Below are 19,736 nucleotides of genomic sequence, written 5' to 3' on the forward strand. Positions count from 1 at the left end.
GGTAGATTTGCAGTGGTCTGATACTCCCTTCATTTCAATATGATCGCTTGCACAGTGCTCCTTGAGATGTTTAAAGCTTGGGAAATCTTTTTGTATCCAAATTCGGCTTTAAACTTCTCCACAACAGTATCTTGGACCTGCCTGGTGTGTTCCTTGGTCTTCATGATGCTCTCTGCGCTTTAAACAGAACTCTGAGACTGTCACAGAGCAGGTGCATTTATACGGAGACTTGATTACACACAGGTGGATTCTATTTATCACCATCAGTCATTTAGGTCAACATTGGATCATTCAGAGATCCTCACTGAACTTCTGGAGTGAGTTTGCTGCACTGAAAGTAAGGGGGCTGAATAATATTGCACGCCCCACTTTTCAGGTTTTTATTTCTAAAAAAAGTTTAAAATATCCAATAAATTTCGTTCCACTTGACAATTGTGTCGCACTTGTTATTGATTCTTCACAAAAAATTACAATTTCATATCTTTATGTTTAAAGCCTGAAATGTGGCAAAAGGTTGAAAAGTTCAAGGGGGCTGAATACTTTTGCAAGGCACTGTACAATACATTTACAATAACAACAATTTATAGCTAAATAGTTATAGGTCAGCCTTTTTTTATTACATATTGTATCTGGTTCTACAATTTTGTGATTGTATTTTTTTCCTGAACATACAACATAGAAACAACATAGTAAGTATTGGATAGGAATAGGAATTTGCAAGACAAGCTTCTATATTTGCATCTTAAGAAACACTTGCCATTAATAACATGGATCCCAAACAAAAAAGTGGTGCCTCAAAAAGAAAAGCAAAAAAGATTAAGGAAGCAAATCAGGCAGATTTCCTGAAAAGCGTTCCTTTGATCTCAAACTTCTTTGAGAAACCGCTGGATATGAGTGAGACAAGTATTGCTAATGTTAGCAGTGATCAGAGTTCTAGCAATGAAGATGTGATCACCACTGGCTTAGTGTCACCTGGCTACCACAGACCAGCAGCAGAAAGACCATGAAAGAAAAGTTGCAGGTGTGTCAGACCCACAATCAGACCAGCCAGCTGCATCGTGTGAGTGTCGTTTTTCAAATAAGGAGGGCAAGGACCCCAACTCCTGGTGTGAAACGGTCAACGACCCTGCTTTATGGCCCAGTACCATTACCGACCAAGCCAAGTCGATTCTTGTTAGTAGAGGAGAAGCTGCATTTCAAAACAGAAGTGCTAAGTACCCAGCCTCAGTCAGGGATAGAGGCATTGGGGGTACCAGTAGGAGCTTTACAAATGCTCTACTCAGTTGCTCTCTACCCAACGGGCAAACTGTGACTAGGCAGTGGCTACTTTACTCTCCTTCAACTGGCTGTGTGTATTGTTTTGCTTGCAAACTGTTTTCCAGTAAGCACAATACTTTTGTTCATGGATTTTCTGACTGGAAACATTCAGAGCGGATTGGTTAGCATGAGGGGAGTGTGGAGCATTGGGCTTGCATGCTAGCATTATATAATCGCTCCAGAGGCACAGCAACAATTGATTCTGATATTGTCAAACAAATTGATGCAGAAAGACAATACTGGCGGGAAGTTTTGAAAAGAGTTGTTGCAGTCATCCAGTTTTTGGGGGAGAGGGGACTTGCTTTCAGTGGAGATGATGAGCTATTAGGATCAGCCCACAATGGTAATTTTTTGGGCATCATAGAACTCTTAGCCAAATTTGACCCATTCCTAGCTGAGCACCTCCAAAGGTTTGGAGGTAAGGGAAAAGGTTTTGTGTCCTACTTATCATCGACAGTGTGTGAAGAATTTATCCATTTGATGGGACAGAGAACAAAGCAGGCAATTGTTAATGAGATCAAAGAATCAAAATATTTCTCTGTTATAGTTGACTCCACTCCAGACCTTGCTCATGTGGACCAACTTACTTTTATTTTCAGGTTTGTTAATAATGACGGACATGTAGTTGAGCGTTTTTTAGCTTTTGAGCCTATTGAAAACCATAGTGGGGACAGTTTGGCAGAGTGTGTCGTTGCTATGGTGGATAATCTGGGCCTAGACTTATCCAACTGTAGGGGCCAGTCATATGATAATGCAAGTAACATGTCGGGAAAGTACAATGGAGTCCAAGCTCATCTTAAACAAAGAAACCCTTTGATTTGTTATGTCCCCTGTGCAGCACATTCACTGAATTTAGTTGGTGTCAATGCTGTTGACAGTAGCCCAGAAGCTGGACGTTTTTTTGACTTTGTACAGGCAATGTACACATTTTGTGCATCATCTACACACAGGTGGGGAAAGGTTTTCCGTGATACTGATATCAAACTCACACTGAAATCACTGTCAGGTACTCGATGGAGCGCACAAGCTGAGTCAACTAAGGCTCTTTGGAAATATTATGCACAACTGAGAGAGGCATTGAATGATATGTCTAAAGATATGGAGGAGAAATGTGTAACTCGAAGTGAAGCCTCTGCACTCTGTGACAAATTGGACACGTTGGAGATGGCCTTCATGGCATACTTCTGGGACACAATACTACAGAGGTTCCAAGCCACAAGCCTGCAGCTGCAGAAGCATGATATTGACATATGTACAGCTACACAACTTCTCTTGTCTTTACGAGACTTTGTGGCAGCACAGAGAGATAACTTTGAGATGTTTGAAGGGGCAGCTTTAAATGTCACCACTGCTGTCTCCCAAGAGTATAGGCATGACCTCCAGCGTACAAAGAAGCGCAAAATTATGTCTGATGATAGTGCAGAGCCAGGTGTAGCATTTAACGGAAAGGACAAGTTTCGGATCGAAACTTTCAATGTTGTCATTGACAAACTTGTGTCCTGTCTCAACCACCGTTTGCCCAGGGGCCCAGACTATCCTTAATCCGTCCTTGACTACAACACCTGGTTAATACTATATGTACATTAAAACATAGTGGTAGTAGCAACATGCTATGGAGGTGTTTCTTGGCAGAAGGGACAGGCAGACTGGTACAAATTAAGGGACAGATGAATGCAGTGATATACATGAATGTCCTTATAGAAATACTAGAGATTTCGGTTTTTCATTTAAAGTGATTTTCAAAAAACTTTAAAAACTTTTTCAGTTTATCATAATGTGTGTTCAGATTAATGGTAAAAGTAGCTATTACATCCCTTCAGTCCCTGCAAGTCAAGGGGTCTAAATACTTTCTGAATTCACTATAGGTGTACCTAAGAAATTCGCCAAAAATAAGGTACTTAGTGCAAATCCATATCGCTCACACAGAGATGTGATTACCAGCAACCTGCTGCTTGCATCTGAGACAACTCTGCATGATACACAGTGCAATCAGTACACTGCTTCTTGCAGATTAAATTATTTATGTTTTTAAAATCCACAAAGGTATGCATGGCCATCTATTGTGTTAAAAATACGATTAAAATATTACATTGTATTTTACTGGCATGCGAATACAGATAGGCCATCAATAACAGTAAAATCCCAAACCCAGTGTGATCCTTCTCTCACTATGTTGCTTAATAATTTTTACAAGGAACCTGATGAATATTTAGCATGTCAGCTTTGTTCTTTGTTCCTGTGGCTGGTAAATCAGATGGCTGATATGTTTGTTGAATGCCCAATTAGGGTAAGCTGTTGAGCCTGCTGAATGTAATGGATGTAGTTCTGTGGGAGTCAACAGGCTCTCTGACGTCTGTTACGTAGCAAACTGCTTTATATTGTAGGCATTAGAGAACTGACCCCGATTAGTCTTTTGTAGCCATATTCCTAAAAGGCTTTAAAAAAAGATTTCCCTCACCCAAGTTCCTCTATTTAAATGTCACATTTAAATGTTCCAGATCTTCTAATTAATTTTAATATAAGATACAGATAACACAAAATGCAGCTTTTAAATGATCATTTAATTTATTGATTTTATTTTGATTTATTTTATCCTCATTAAGATAAAGAAGATATAGATTTTAAATGAATCTTTATGTGGAGAGTGAGAAAAACTTATTTTAGTTTTTCCCCAGTATGTAAAAGTTAGCAAATAAATAGAAACTGTGCATTACAATCTGCTGCAATGTGTCAACTATAACAGAGTATAGAAGGTGTAAGCTTATTTTTCACTTAAAACACATCTGGCTTATTTAAAAACAGCTGTCACACCCAGGCTACATAGCCTTAAACTAGTGCTAAGAATTATGACTCACTTTATTGATTAAAATTCTTAAAACCTTTTTAAAATTAGAACAAGTTAGACCATGCCAAATTTTATTCAGATGATTTATGATCTAGACTGGCATCCAAAGATGTGTTAGCTACGATATGACTGCAAGCAGCGAGCTAGTCTGAACTTTTAGCTTTATACTGTCACCTGGCCTATATAGAACTCTCTGCATGTTGCTATAAAGTCAAAATGTTCTAACAAACCCATTCAGCTGCTAAGAAATGTCACATTTAAAGACCTTATTTTACTGTGTAATGTAAAAATTTAATGCCATATTAGTTTTATTGTTTATATAGTTAAACCATAACCTAACATACCTGTATGGCTGCAGAAAAACTTCACATTTATAAGAATTAGTAAAAGTAGCCTAGCAAAGTCAGTATTTTTATGATGATGTGTTGGCTACAAAATGAACCTCATAAAGGTGGTTTGCACTGCTTGAGATGCTGCACTAGCGCCGACATGTACCCTGTCATACACATAAAAAAACAACTGATTTTAATATAATTTATAAAAACTCAATGCAAAGTATTAAATAAATAAAATTATACTATGACTTGTTTAATTTTTTGTATAGAGCTGTACTGTCCATTTCCATTGTAGTATACTGGTGATATAAGCTAATTATTAAAGTAAACATTATGTTTCATATTATTTATTTATTTATTTTCATCAACCACTTTATCCTGGTCAGGACCGCAGTGGAGGTCCAGTTTTACAGAGCGCCAATCCATTGCAGGGCTTCAACTATTGAAATTGAACCCTATTGTTAATTGAATTTGCTTAACTAATGGATTTAGTAGATAGAGGTGCAATTACTTTTTCACACCGGGTCATGTGGGGCTGTAAAGCATTTATCATTTAATAAATAAATGTATCATTTAAATGCTTTTTGTGGTTACTTAAGTTACCTTTGTATAACATTATAAGCTATTTGATCCTCTAAATAAAAGAAATTGGGAAGGGGCAAGTACTTTTTTTACAGCATTGTACACTATACATGCATATATCACAGCAAGAAGGTCCTGGGTTCGATCCCCAGGTGGGGATGCAAGTGAGGTGAAGTGGAGATACAAAATTCATGACTGTGTTCAGTATAACCTTGTGAATAGATGAATGAATTAATTAATCTTGTGTAACGAGTAACTACCGTGTCTGTCATAAATGTAACCAAATAGTGTAAAACATGACGTTAAAATCCTTATAAACAAACAAACAAACATCTACATCATCTGCCAAAATATTGTACTTATTGTATATACAAAGGTTTGGACACTCCTGGTTGAATTCTGTATTTAGTAAAAATAAGTTACCACATTGTCTACAGGAAGAAAAAGTGTGATAAAGCACATTTTATTGCACAATATGTAGTGTTTAGTTGATACTTAACATCCAGTGGAAAAATTAAAAAATAATGTGTGGTATCTGCAAAAGTCCTGAGAAGATTTTATGTTAGTTTTTCCCCAGTAAGTAAAAGTTAGTGAATAAATAGAAACTGTGCATTAACATCTGCTGTAATGTGTCAAATATAACTGAGTATAGAAGGCATAAATTCATTTTCACACCTGTCTTATTTAAACACAGCTGTCACACCCAGGCTACATAGCCTTAAACTATTGATGAGTTATGACTCATGTTATTAATTGAAATTCTTAAGACTTCTCTTTGAAATATAACAAGTTAGGCCATGCCAAATCTTATTCAGATGATTTATTATCTAGACCGGCATCCAAAAAGCTGTTAGCTACGATATGACTGCATACAGCGAGGTTGTCTGAACTTTTGGCTTTATACTGTCACTCGACCTTTCCTTTGCTATAAAGAGTCATAAATGTTTATGTGTCCATAACAAAACCCTTTAATTGCTAAGAAATGTCATATTTAACAATCTTGTGTTTACAGTGTAATGTGAAAATGTAATGCCAGATTAGTTCTATTGTGTATACACTGATCAGCCATAACATTAAAACCACCTCCTTATTTCTACACTCACTGTCCATTTTATCAGCTCCACTTATCATATAGAAGCACTGCTTTCACTTTGTTCTTTATTGGTCAAGACCACCACAGAGTAGGTATTATTTGGTTGGTGGATCATTCTCAGCACTGCAGTGACACTGACATGGTGGTGGTGTGTTAGTGTGTGTTGTGCTGGTATGAGTGGATCAGACACAGCAGCGCTGCTGTAGTTTTTAAATACCGTGTCCACTCACTGTCCACTCTATAGACACTTCTACCTAGTTGGTCCACCTTGTAGATGTAAATTCGGAGACGATCGCTCATCTATTTGCTGCTGTTTGAGTTGGTCATCTTCTAGACCTTCATCAGTGGTCATAGGACGCTGCACACGGGGCGTTGTTGGCTGGATATTTTTTGCTTGGTGGACTATTCTCAGTCCAGCAGTGACAGTGAGGTCACTAACACACCACTGAAAGGGGGCTAACAAAGCATGCAGAGAAACAGATGGACTACAGTCAGTGATTGTATAACTACAAAATGGTTCTATATGGTAAGTGGAGCTGATAAAATGGACAGTGAGTGTAGAAACAAGAAGGTGATTTTAATGTTATGGCTGATTGGTGAATAGTTTATAAACCATGTCCTAACATACCTTATGCAGAAAACATCACGTTTATGAGAATTAGTAAAAGTAGTCTAGCTAAGTCATTATTTTAAAAAGATGTGATGGCTACAAATTCAACCCCATAAATGTGATTTCACTCAGTAGTTGTGGTGCTGGACTAGCTCTGGTGTAAGGTAAACAACTCACCCTGATGTACCTGGTCATCCACATGATTTAGGGGAAAACACTGGACCAGACAACCTTTTTTTTTACTGTACCAATGACTAGCTTTGATGTCTGTGCACCCATTGTAGCTGCTTTTGATGGTGAACAGAAGGCACTTTGACTGGAAAACAGGGACTATGTCAACTCACATATAAAAACTTTCAAGGCATTGTATCTGGACAAATTTACCTTATCACTATGGCAAGCTGTAGCCTAGTGGTTAAAGCACTGGACTAGTAATCTGAAGGTTGCTGGTTCAAGACCCACCACTGCCAGGTTGCCACTGTTGGGCACTTGAGCAAGGTTCTTAACCCTCAATTGCTCAGACTGTATACTGTAACTGTACTGTAAGTCGCTTTGGATAAAGGCATCTGCTAAATGCTGAAAATGTAAAGCACCAGTATTAAAATTATGTTCAATCTGAGCTCTCTGTTTTCCCCCCACCCCCTTAAAAAGCATAATGTGGATTGTCTACTCTAAACTACTCCTGGTTGTGAGTGAGTTAGTTACTGGGTGAGAGAGTGGTGCCCTGTGGTTGGTTGACATTTTTGTGCCAAGTGTTTGCAAGTGGTGCAGGACCCTGGACAAGGACAACGTGGTAAGTAAATTGAAAATTAGTTTAAATAAATTGAAAAAGTTTACAGTGAGCACAAAGATTGTACAAATACAGTAAATTATAACTTCTGTACAGTTTTTTAAAAGTCTGTGTTTGTGAATCGATTCACTCGGTTTGGTTGAAAGAGTCGTTCAAATAGAACCGATTCTTGCGCCAGACGCTCGCAAGCAGACAACCTGCGTATCTTCCTTTTCTTACCGAGCGGTTTATTTCTATCAACATGGAATTACTCCCCGGTTTTGGACTAACAGATGTGAAATATACGAACTACTATGCTGTGTTATTTATATGTGTGGATTAACTGATTGAACTTTTGCACCGTTCACCCGCCTCCCGGTAGGATTTCGATGCGAACAATTCAGCGCATATTCACGGTACATGCAAATGTGCAGCAGATTTCATGTTCTGTCATCCGCTGTCGGGTTTAGTGTCAATACGGGATTAAGACTAGGTGCAGCTTTCTGTCCTGAGCCGTTACCAAAGAAATGCCTGTATTACAGCAGCCAAACAGTACAGCTAGCATTCAGAACACCGATTATGAATGGAGATATGAATACTATGATGATGAAGAACCTGTCTCCTTTGAAGGACTCAAAGCGCACAAATGTAAGTCACGCTTTCTGTACTGACAGTGAAAGAAGTTTTTAATTGTGATATTATTATTATTATCATTCTAACATGACAGCCTAGCACATTTTCCAATCCTGTCAGAACCGATAACAGTTGAACTGTAATAATTTTGTTGTAATAATACAGTTTTTTTGTGTTTAGAAAGACCATAAAAATAGCAAATTTTAGGCAAACAGTAACACATAAGCTCCCACAACAAAAGACAGTCACATCCACCAACAGCAGTGCCTTATTGTTTAATGTCAAATGCTGTACAACTGGACAAACCTAACAAAACAATGGATGGTCAGCTGCTGGCCAGACTCTTGAGGTGTGCCTAACAAAAGAGCATTATTTAAACACATAGTGTTGTGTAAAATGGTAATGGAAAACCACACATTAGTCAATGAATCTCCTATTTAAACAGGTCTAAAATAGTTGTTAACATTTAAATGTATAGGGACTCATTGAGTTAACTGCAGTGACCAGTCTTGCTAGAAAATTCCACACTTAGTGGCTAGAAATTTAACACAAGCAGTTAAGGAAGAACCACAAGGTACAAATTATATTCCCTTAAATATACCAAGCCAGTGAGAAATTTAGTTTGTAGTGCACTTTGGAGAAGAGTTGTCCAGAAAAGATCTCGGCTACAGTGGGCTAAGAACTTTAATCACTCTACTGTAGGTGATGGCTACAAATTCAACCCACATAAATGTGGTTTCACTCAGTGGTTGCGGTGCTGGACTAGCTCCGGTGTAAGGTAAACAACTCACCCTGATGTACTGTACCTGGTCATCCACATGATTTAGGGGAAAACACTGGACTAGACAACCTTCTTTTACTAAGAAACCTTAGAAGAAACTGGACTAGACAATCTTCATTTACTCAGTGGGATAAGAACTTTAATCACTCTACTGTAGATGATCGGAAAACTATGACAGATCTAGATTTGCCTCTGCTGTAATGACACAAAGCAGTGGGTCTACCAAAAGCTTCATGTGGCTTTTCTTCTAGAAGGAATTATGCAAGTAGTAGAGTGCTCTGTCATGTTCTGGGGGTGTTTTAACTTAAATCTTTTTGTTAAAGTGTCATCTGCTGTATATCAACATGTCTACAAAGTAATTCCTGACAACCCCATGCTGCCTTTTTTGCTTTATGTGTAGCAGAACACAACAATGATGCTTTCACTTTCAGGATGCTGACTGTAACAAGCATATGGTTAAATGTGTACGTGACTGTGCAAAGGATGCAAAGGATTAAACACTGGGACACCTTGACTGACAAGCAATCTCCAGACAATAATAAGATAGTAGACAGTTGTAGCCTATTGAGTAGAGCTCTGGGCTATCAGTCGGAAGATTGATGGTTTAAATCCAGGCTCTGCCATTCAGTCACTGTTGAGCCCTTGAGCAAGGCCATTAACACTGTCTGCTCCAGGGGCACAATACAATGGCTGACCCTGCGCTCTGACTGATTCATTGTACTGTACATGTGTATCTGTATATATGCCACATAAAGGCATTCTTCTAAAATATTTAGCTGACAGGATGTAACCAAGTATTAGGAAATAAATGACACATTCAGTTAATTTCTTTGTCCAGCATTTCCAATACTATTAATAATCAGTTTCAAACAACTGCAATTTTTGTTTCAGATTCAATTGTAATCGGATTCTGGGTGGGCCTGGCAGTGTTTGTCATTTTTATGTTCTTCGTTCTGACTCTTTTGACCAAGACAGGAGCTCCACATCCAGAGTAAGTACCACATTACTGTCAAAATTATAAATCATATGAATCTAATTATATGAATCCTGGGTCAGTCTCAGGAGCATGTCACTACAATGGAGAGTATACACAGATGAGGCATAACATTATGACCACCTCCTTGTTTCTACACTCACTGTCCATTTTATCAGCTCCACTTACCATATGGAGTCACTTTGTAGTTCTACAAATACTGACTGTAGTCCATCTGTTTCTCTACATACTTTTTTTAGCCTGCGTTCACCCTGTTCTTCAATGGTCATGACCCCCACAGGACCACCACGGAGTAGGTATTATTTATGTGGATCATTCTCAGCACTGCAGTGACACTGACATGGTGGTGGTGTGTTAGTGTGTGTTGTTCTGGTATGAGTGGTTCAGAAACAGCAGCGCTGCTGGAGTTTTTTAACACCTCACTGTCACTGCTGAACTGAGAATAGTCCACCAACCAAAAACATCCAACCAACAGTACCCCATGGGCAGCGTCCTGTGACCACTGATGAAGGTCTACAAAAAAAACCAACTCAAACAGCAGCAATAGATGAGTGATCGTCTCTGACTTTACATCTGCAAGGAGGACCAACTAGGTAGGAGTGTCTAATAGAGTGGACAGTGAGTGGACACGGTATTTAAAAACTCCAGCAGCGCTGCTGTGTCCAGCACCTAAATAATACCTGCTCTGTAGTGGTCCTGTGGGGGTCCTGACCATTAAAGAACAGGGTGAAAGCAGGCTAAAAAGGTATGTAGAGAAACAGATGGACTACAGTCAGTAATTGTAGAACTACAAAGTGCTTCTATATAATAAGTGGAGCTGATAAAATGGACAGGAGGTGGTTTTAATGTCATGGCTGATCAGTGTATAATTGAAAATGTACAGTGAGAAAGTGACTGCTCCTTATCTAATTACCCTCTATTCAATATTTTTTACTCTTAAATATTTAATATCATTCAACAAAATATAGTATTACACAAATGAATTTTAGGTAAAAACAGAACATATTTAGTAAACATATTTATTTAAAATACAACAAAGTTATAAAACATCCATATTACCCCAATCAGACATGTTTCGTTTACAGCCATTTAAATGTGATTTTGATTTTATAATGAAACTTTTGCTGTCCAATGAGTTCCAATTTGAATTAGTCTGTTCAGAGGTTTAACTGGTGCTTTTTCTTTTAAGTTTTATTTATTTCTTGCAAATGTCAGATAAACACTGTTTTTTCCTGTTAGCAGTACCCTCCCATCAATCTTAATGGGGAGGGGGGTTTGTTGCTTAGCCCCTGAAGCAAATTATAGCTGGTATTCCATTTCTTGGTAGGTTTACCGCTGTTCCATCTTTTATATCTGGAGATAATAGCTCCTACTGTGGCTAAATGAGAAGTGTGGTTTATATTCTACAGGGCTGTATGAAATGTGCGTTCAATTAGCTAAAGGGTGTTTAGACAGACATAGGTCATATAGCGAGTTAAATCATTTGTTCTGTAAATAATTACAGTGATCTGAAAGATTTCAGGGTGATATTTGCGATAACACAGACTACCTGATAACTGTGATCTACTTGATGAATACTTAATGAACATATTCGGTTACTCTTAATTCTGCACTCTGATGTTTGGGCTGTGCCCGTCTTGGGGCCTCATTATCTCCTTTTGCTGTGCGTGGGGGTGTGGGGGGTGTATACCATGCTCTATTTAACTGTCTAATTGGACTAGTTTACTACTTTAACACAAATTGAGCCAGAATGCAACTGTAGGACTGATATGAACACACAGCTTTAACAATTTGATGGCATTTACAATCCCTTTAAAAAGTATAAAGGCAAAAGTACAAAGTAAGGCCCAGACTTATTATAAATGCATGCTAATTTTTGATCACATGCAACACATTGCCTTGGCAACCCACTACCATATAGTCAAAGTTTAAATAGCCTATCTCAAAAACATTTAAATCAGAAATCGAATTATAAGGAAGCACATGTCTAGAGTTTAATTAACCATGAATAAGAATACACTGATCAGCCATAATATTAAAACCACCTCCTTGTTTCTACACTCACTGTCCAGTTTATCAGCTCCACTTAATTTATAGAAGCACTTTGTTGTTCTACAATTACTGACTGTAGTCCATCTGTTTCTCTACATACTTAGCTTGCTTTCACCCTGTTCTTCAGTGGCTAGGACCACCACAGGACCAACACAGAGCAGGTATCATTTAGGTGGTGGATCACTCTCAGCACTGCAGTGACAATGACATGGTGGTGGTGTGTTAGTGTGTGTTGTGCTGGTGTGAGTGGATCAGACACAGTAGCGCTGCTGGAGTTTTTACATACTGTGTCCACTCACTGTCCACTCTATTAGACACTTCTAACTAGTTGGTCCACCTTGCAGATGTGAAGTCAGAGACGATCGCTCATCTATTGCTGCTGTTTGAGTTGGTCATCTTCTAGACCTCGAGTGGTCACAGGACGCTGCCCAGGGGGCGCTGTTGGCTGGATTATTTTGGTTGGTGGACTATTCTCAGTCCACCAGTGACAGAGAGGTGTTTAAAAACTCCATCAGCGCTGCTGTGTCTTATCCACTCGTACCAGTACAACACACACTAACACACCACCACCAAGTCAGTGTCAATGCAGTGCTGAGAATGATCCACCACCTAGATAATACCTACTCTGTGGGGGTCCTGACCATTGAAGAACAGCATGAAAGGGGGCTAACAAAGTATGCAGAGAAACAGACGGACATCTAGATTGCCGTGTTAAACCACTGACAACCTAATTAGGATTACTGGGAAAAAGTAGAGAAAGTAGGGCAGTGTGCATTTGAATATAATACAGTCAGCACTGTGTTCAGCAGCTCACTGTATTGTTTTTGCTGAACATTTTCATTATATATTTTTGCCTCCATATTTGAATGTAGGTCTCTCCAATGATCTATGGTGTATTAATTATACTAAAAAGTAGACCAGATAATAATGTGTTGTGCTTGCTCAAATATGAGTAATTTGAATTAACAGGAAAGGTACAAGCTCTCAGGGAGTCAATAATGAGGTTAAGGTTCGTATCTTTAATTAACTAGCTAGCAAAGTACTGTAAGTAATGAAGATCTCATTCAGCATTTAATATCAAAAATAATATGAGCAGCCCATTAGACGATTAGTAAGCTATGTACAGAAACAACCTCACCAAATAGCTATGACTTCATCCCACCATGTGCCAGTGTGACCGGCAGGAGCTTAGCTGGGTGGGAAAACCCTCGAGACGTGCAGGACATGTTACAGGTGAGCTTCTGCTGGACCGAAAAGGGCTTCTCGGTCACACTGACACATGGTGGAATTAAATGCAAGATATATTTGTGAGTGATATCATTGCTGCTCTTGATATTTTTGCTTATTATATACTTGCTGGGTAATAAAAGATAGGAGTCATTAGTGATATTTGCGTGCAGCAAACACCCAGTATACATTCTTATTATGCTTACAGATGTGTTTGAGGAGCTGGTAACATCTGGTATTCATTGGTCTTGGAGCTGGGAATGACAAACACTTAGAAAGTTGTAAAAAAATATGTGAAATTGTCAAAATAAGAGCAGATGTGAGAGCATTTGATGAATCAACCTCAGCCAGTTTTTTCACCAGTCCCAAATTAGATATTAAACAGATAAGCAAAGAGGAAAATGACAGCAGACAACAAGATGGATGGATACAAATAAAAAGAGCCATTAAGAAGCCTGAGAACCAAAAGAACAGGATGTTCTGGAGAAACACCATCAGAATGGTTGCCAGGAGTCGGACTGACTTGATGGCACTTATAATAATTAGTTACAAAAATAAAAATCTGGTAAAATTTCTATTGATTCATGTTCTATTGATTTTCTAAGTAAAAAAAAAAAAAGCTAAAGCAGGAGTTCTGAACGACTGGGCCAGGGACCACTAGTGGGCTGTAAAGTGTTGTCTAGTAGTAGTATTCCCAGGTTAAACCAGTGGGTTTTGGGTTAATTGAAAAATGTAAATAATTAAAGCAAACAGTACTTAGAATGATAAATCATCTGCAGTGTTTAGAGGACAATATACACAAAACAGTCATAACATTAAAACCACCTCCTTGTTTCTACACTCACCGTCCATGTTATCAGCTCCACTTACCATATAGAAGCACTTTGTAGTTCTACAATTACTGAATGTAGTCCACCTGTTTCTATGCATGCTGTGTTAGCCCCCTTTCATGCTGTTCTTCAATGGTCAGGACTCTCCCAGGACCACCACAGAGCAGGTATTATTTGGGTGGTGGATCATTCTCAGCACTGCAGTGACACTGACATGGTGGTGGTGTGTTAGTGTGTGTTGTACTGGTATGAGTGGATCAGACACAGCAGTGCTGATGGAGTTTTTAAACACCTCACTGTCACTGCTGGACTGAGAATAGTCCACCAACCAAAAATATATCCAGCCAACAGCGCCCCGTGGGCAGCGTCCTGTGACCACTGATGAAGGTCTAGAAGATGACCAACTCAAACAGCAGCAATAAATGAGCGATCGTCTCTGACTTTACATCCAGTGTCTAATAAAGTGGACAGGTTATTTAAAAACTCCAGCAGCGCTGCTGTGTCTGATCCACTCACACCAGCACAACACACACTAACACACCACCACCATGTCATTGTCACTGCAGTGCTGAGAATCATCCACCACTTAAATAATACCTGCTCTGTGGTGGTCCTGTGGTGGTCCTGACCATTGAAGAACAGGGTGAAAGCAGGCTAAAAAAGTATGTAGAGAAACAGATGGACTACAGTCAGTAATTGTAGAACTACAAAGTGCTTCTATATGGTAAGTGGAGCTGATAAAATTGACAGTGAGTGGTTTTAATGTTATGGCTGATCATTGTATGGACTACTACTCAAACAGTGCAGGTAATAGAAGGAGCAAGACTTTTTTTTTAAATGGGATTTTTGAAGTATCCTCTGCAAGTACTGGATTTGATTTGTCAAAAAGGTGATGAACTTTACATATTACTTTACATATTAATGCACAATTGCTGTATATTGTATACTGTATAGTTGAACTGATCAAGAAGGCTGGCTCAGTCTTGGGCTGCTCACTGGAAGTTTTCGAGTTGGTGGTCGAAAGGAGGTCCCTTAACAAACTCATTTCTATATTGGACAACTCATCACACCCCCTCCATGACCTCCTAGTTAGACAGCGGGGCACTTTCAGTAACAGACTCATTTAGCTCCGCTCTAACAAGGAACAATACGAGAAATCGTTTGTACCAACAGTGATCTCAGTGTATAACTCCTCTCCACTGTGCCGGGACATCATAACACACTGAGTCACTACCAGGACTATCAGGACAGACTCATCAAGCATGATCTGTCACTCTGTTTATGGAACCTACATTGCACATCTGTGAATATTTACTTCACAGGACACTTTTATAATTGTCTATTATATCACATATTACATCTACAGTATCTGTTCATCCAACCATCCATCTATCCATGTTATATTTTCAATATTGGAAAAAATAAAATGAAATAGAAAGTTTTAGCAAATTTAAAATTATGCTAACTTTTTAAAATATGTCAAAGAATCATAAGATAAATGATGACATTGTAATGACAGAGCTTTGAAAAAATATTGAGCACCCTGCTCTTTTGTACAAACTGTTACAACCGATGCCTTGTGTGTTCCTTCCAATGACTGCTGGCACCTTAACGAGAGGTCACATTTTGCAGCAGCAATGAGAAACCAAATATGCAATAGTGTAACTTTGCGATAATGTAATTTTGAGGTCTTGCCCCAGATGTTCATTGAGGTTAGGATCAGGACTGAGTGGGCCACTTAAAGACATTCATATTCATTCTGTCATCATCACCCTCTCAGACATGTCAATTATGTTCTTGTATATGAATAATAAGCAATAATCTACTGCATCTGAATAATTTTATGGCTGCATCCAAACCAAATCCTAGCTACGAAATAGTAAGTAATGATACCAGTGGTGATGTACCATAGTGTGCTGTTTAGGACACAGCCTGTGTGACTCTTTCAGGTAAAATTAACTTCACATTTACAGTATGATTAGATTTTATTCTTTCCTACTCTAATAGGAATGCCCTTGCTGGCTTTTAATACAATTACCTCTCATGGTTCTTGAGATGTTATAAGATTATGTCTGGCTCTGTGCAGACTAGCATATCTCCAGGTCTGTTTTTCCCCTGCAACTACACAATAAACCAAAAATTATGAAGACACCGGGCCATGAGCTAACTGCATTTTAGATAGACATCACTTTTAAAACTGGCTATTAATATAGAGTTGTCCCCTTTTTGAGGCTCCAGTTCATCCCAAGGTTCTTCAGAAAGGACGGGCTTAATAGACATAACCTATCAAGTCTGTTTGTAGGCTTGGCTGGCCGCTAGCATAGATGAGGATTCGAGCAGTAGCAGGCTAGTTGGAAACTTGTCAGCATTGTGTGTGGCCTAAACACCAAAAGTCATTATTTAGATGATGTCCATTTTTGACTATGTAGTGTATTTTGCACTATTCCTAAAAAGGAAACAGTTGTGTAGCATGCAGATAGGGATAGTGGTAGCCTAGTGAGTAGAGCTTTGGGCTATCAGTCGGAAGGTTGTCGATTTAAATCCAGGCTCTGCTGTATAGCCACTGTTGAGCCCTTGAGCAATGGCTGACCCTGTGCTCTGACTCCAGCTTCCAAACAAGCTGGGACATGCAGAAAAATAATTTAATTGCACTGTACACATGTATATGTAGGTATCCTTCAAATAAAGGTATCCTTCAAAATCTGCTTTTAGCATAGCTGAAAGTTCAGATTGTATCTGCGTGAAGGCTGCCATCACAATACATACAAATATTCAGATATGCTCAGGATGCCCCCCCACAATATACCTATGTAAAAATGATAAATAAACGTATTCCACTCAATAGCTCAGTAATGTTAGGATCTGTCAGTTTTCCTAACAGTGGTTAATATAATGAATGTTTTAGAATGACAAAACCCCCAAAGGGTAAATTTGTTCAATTCAATGTTCAATTCATGGCAAGTGCTTTGATCTGCTGTGCTTTTACACTAATTAATTAAAAGGGGTTTGAATCTGCTTAATTAAAAAGGTAATTAAAATGATAATATTTAGTAAACACTGAATGAAACCCGCTCTTATCTATTTTTATTTCTCCCACAGGAGTTCTGAACCATGTGAGGATTGCGTGCATCTAACCAGCTGTGTGGAGGAACTAGGCCGGCCCCGGGAGCCAGAGAACAGAGCCGGATTATCCCGACCCTTACTGCAGGAGTCTCACTTTCTTTTTAACTGCTACATTAATGAAGAGGAGCAAACAGGGGAGCAAGCCCTACACCGAGCCCGCAGAGTTCACACACTGTCGAGCAGCAGCGAGTCCAGCGGCCCTGTGAAAAGCAGGGGTCGAGCTGGCCAGAGTACACAGGTGGAAATGAGGGAGGATGATGAAGCTGCATTTCTAGCGCATTTTAACATTCCAAACTTTGTGAACACTGAACTCAGCTCGACAATGGGTGACGATGACTTACTGCTTTGTGAGCCGCCCATAATCATGGACAGTGAGTCTCAATGCCACAGCACCAGTCACATTAGAGACTAAATGTGGACTGGAGTGAACAAGCCCAGACACTTAATAAAGTCCCAAAATCCAAACTGAAATCCATAACTAAGATTGTGTTCCAAAACCAAACAGAAACTATTGATTTTTTGTGTCCCTTAGCTGAGTTCCAAGAAGCAGGAAGCTTGTTTGTGCCAATTCTGAGAGCAGAAGATAAAGTGCCTCTGTATGAACTATTACCAACAGATAAATCCTTTATCCTCATCTGCCCTTATAAAATCACAATAGCTGTTTTTCCATCCATGTGCTGTTTGTGGGCAACAATGCAAAAACAAATGATGGAAGAAACCTACAGTTAGTTAAGTGAGCTGGAAGTTGCTTTTGCCTGTAAGGTTTGTGTATCTAACATACACTATATGAACAAATGTAATGGGACAAACAGGGTCACAAGGTCTATAAAGGTCTATTAAGACATGAGGAAAAGCTTGGACATGAAGAAAAGAAACTCCAGTGTCCTGCACAGAGCCCTGAACTCAGCCTCACTGAACTGAGCTTTGGGATGAACTGCAACATCAATTAAGGCTTTCTGGATCAATTTCAGTGCCAAAAAACATACTTTACATCAGTGCCAACAAACATACTCTAAGTCTTGTGAGAGTGGCTAAAATTATTATAGCTAAAAGATCATATAGAGGTCACTGTCACTGTTTTCATACTATTTGTTTTCAAATGGGATGTCCAACAAGCTCATGGTCAGCTGTCCAAATACCTTTGGCCATATAGTGTATTTGGACTATTAGAAAACAGGCTTTGAACATAATTTCGTCATGAACATAATTCTTTTTTTTTCTCAAGGCCTTACCAGCTCCTTGAAATCATTTTACCACACAAAAATAGAAAATACTAGAAAAACTAAAAGCTGCTAAAAGAAAACACGACTTGTGCAAACATTTCTTTATGCATTTTTTTTTTCACTCGTCATTACCGCGTGTAGTTTCAGTTTCCTTTTCTCTCTAATTTTTTTAACAAAAGAAGTCAGGAGGTTTTCCAGACATAAATTTTAAAAACAATTGTGTTCATATTTCTCCTTTGTCCTGCATGTCTTAAAGAAACACAATGCTCTCTGTCAATACCAGTCAATACCAGGCCAATGACAAAGCTGAGATTTGATTTTGACAGCTCTGTGGTGGTGGGCTAGCACATTAGACCATTATGCTACCTAAGCACCCCTCATAATACATTAAAAGCATCCTAGTTGTTTCCACAAGTGGTCAAAAATTGTCTGGAAAACAACTGTAACGTAGAAACGAGATCAACAATCTGTCCTTGCCGTGCATTTATGCATAGTGCAGAATCAGCATAGGAATATGTCAAATATCAATAATTTGATTTGTATTTTTTAGAATGTCCTGTATATAAAGTGTTTTCACTTTTAAGCAATTTGTGTATGTATGTACAGTGGATATAAAATGTCTACATACCCCTGTTACAATGCCAGGTTTTTGCTATGTAATAATCATTTCAATTTATATATCACCTTTCACAGACCCATTACATAGAAATGTAATAAAAATCAGACCAAGAAAAATAATTTCAGAACTTTTCCACTTTGCACAATCTGTCAAACTAATACCTTTTGATTTTGACAGCAGTCAGTCTTTCTGGGTAAGAGTCTTAACATCATGGTACATCTTGGCTATTGTTGCTCACTCTTCCTTGCAAAAGGGCTTCAAATTGGTCACATTGCAAAACCATCTCCTGTGCACAGCCTTCTTAAGGTCACCTGGCAGATTTCTATTGGATTCAGGTCTGGGCTCTGGCTGGGCCATTAAAAAATAACAAAACTTTGATCTTCTGGTGTTCTTTTGGTGATGCACCTTCTGGAATCATGTTAATTAAGTTCATTTTTTAGGATTTTTACACACTTTGGTTACATTAATGACAGGACAGGTAGTTACTCGTTACACAAAATTCATCAGTTCAAGTCTTAATGTCAAACACCATCATGGACAATTTAGTGTCTCCAGTTAACCTGACTGCATGTCTTTAGACTGTGGGAGGAAACCGGAGCTCCAAGAGGAAACCCACTCAGACACGGGGAGAACATGCAAACTCCTCACAGAAAGGACCCAGACCACTCCACCTGGGTATCAAACCCAAGCGACAGTGCAATCC

At 38.8% G+C, this 19,736-nt stretch overlaps 1 protein-coding gene across 1 annotated transcript; it reads left to right on the forward strand.

The window, feature by feature from the left end:
- Positions 1-8,078: 8,078 nt before the first annotated feature.
- mrap2a (melanocortin 2 receptor accessory protein 2a) lies at positions 8,079-17,603 on the forward strand. The gene is made up of 3 exons (XM_062992088.1): positions 8,079-8,199; positions 9,857-9,956; positions 17,168-17,603. Exons 1-3 carry the CDS (start codon positions 8,079-8,081, stop codon positions 17,601-17,603), a joined length of 657 nt encoding a protein of 218 aa, XP_062848158.1.
- The last annotated feature ends 2,133 nt before the right edge of the window (positions 17,604-19,736 follow it).

The sequence above is a fragment of the Trichomycterus rosablanca genome, chromosome 3, assembly GCF_030014385.1.
Source record: "Trichomycterus rosablanca isolate fTriRos1 chromosome 3, fTriRos1.hap1, whole genome shotgun sequence".
Taxonomy (NCBI): Eukaryota; Metazoa; Chordata; class Actinopteri; order Siluriformes; family Trichomycteridae; genus Trichomycterus; species Trichomycterus rosablanca.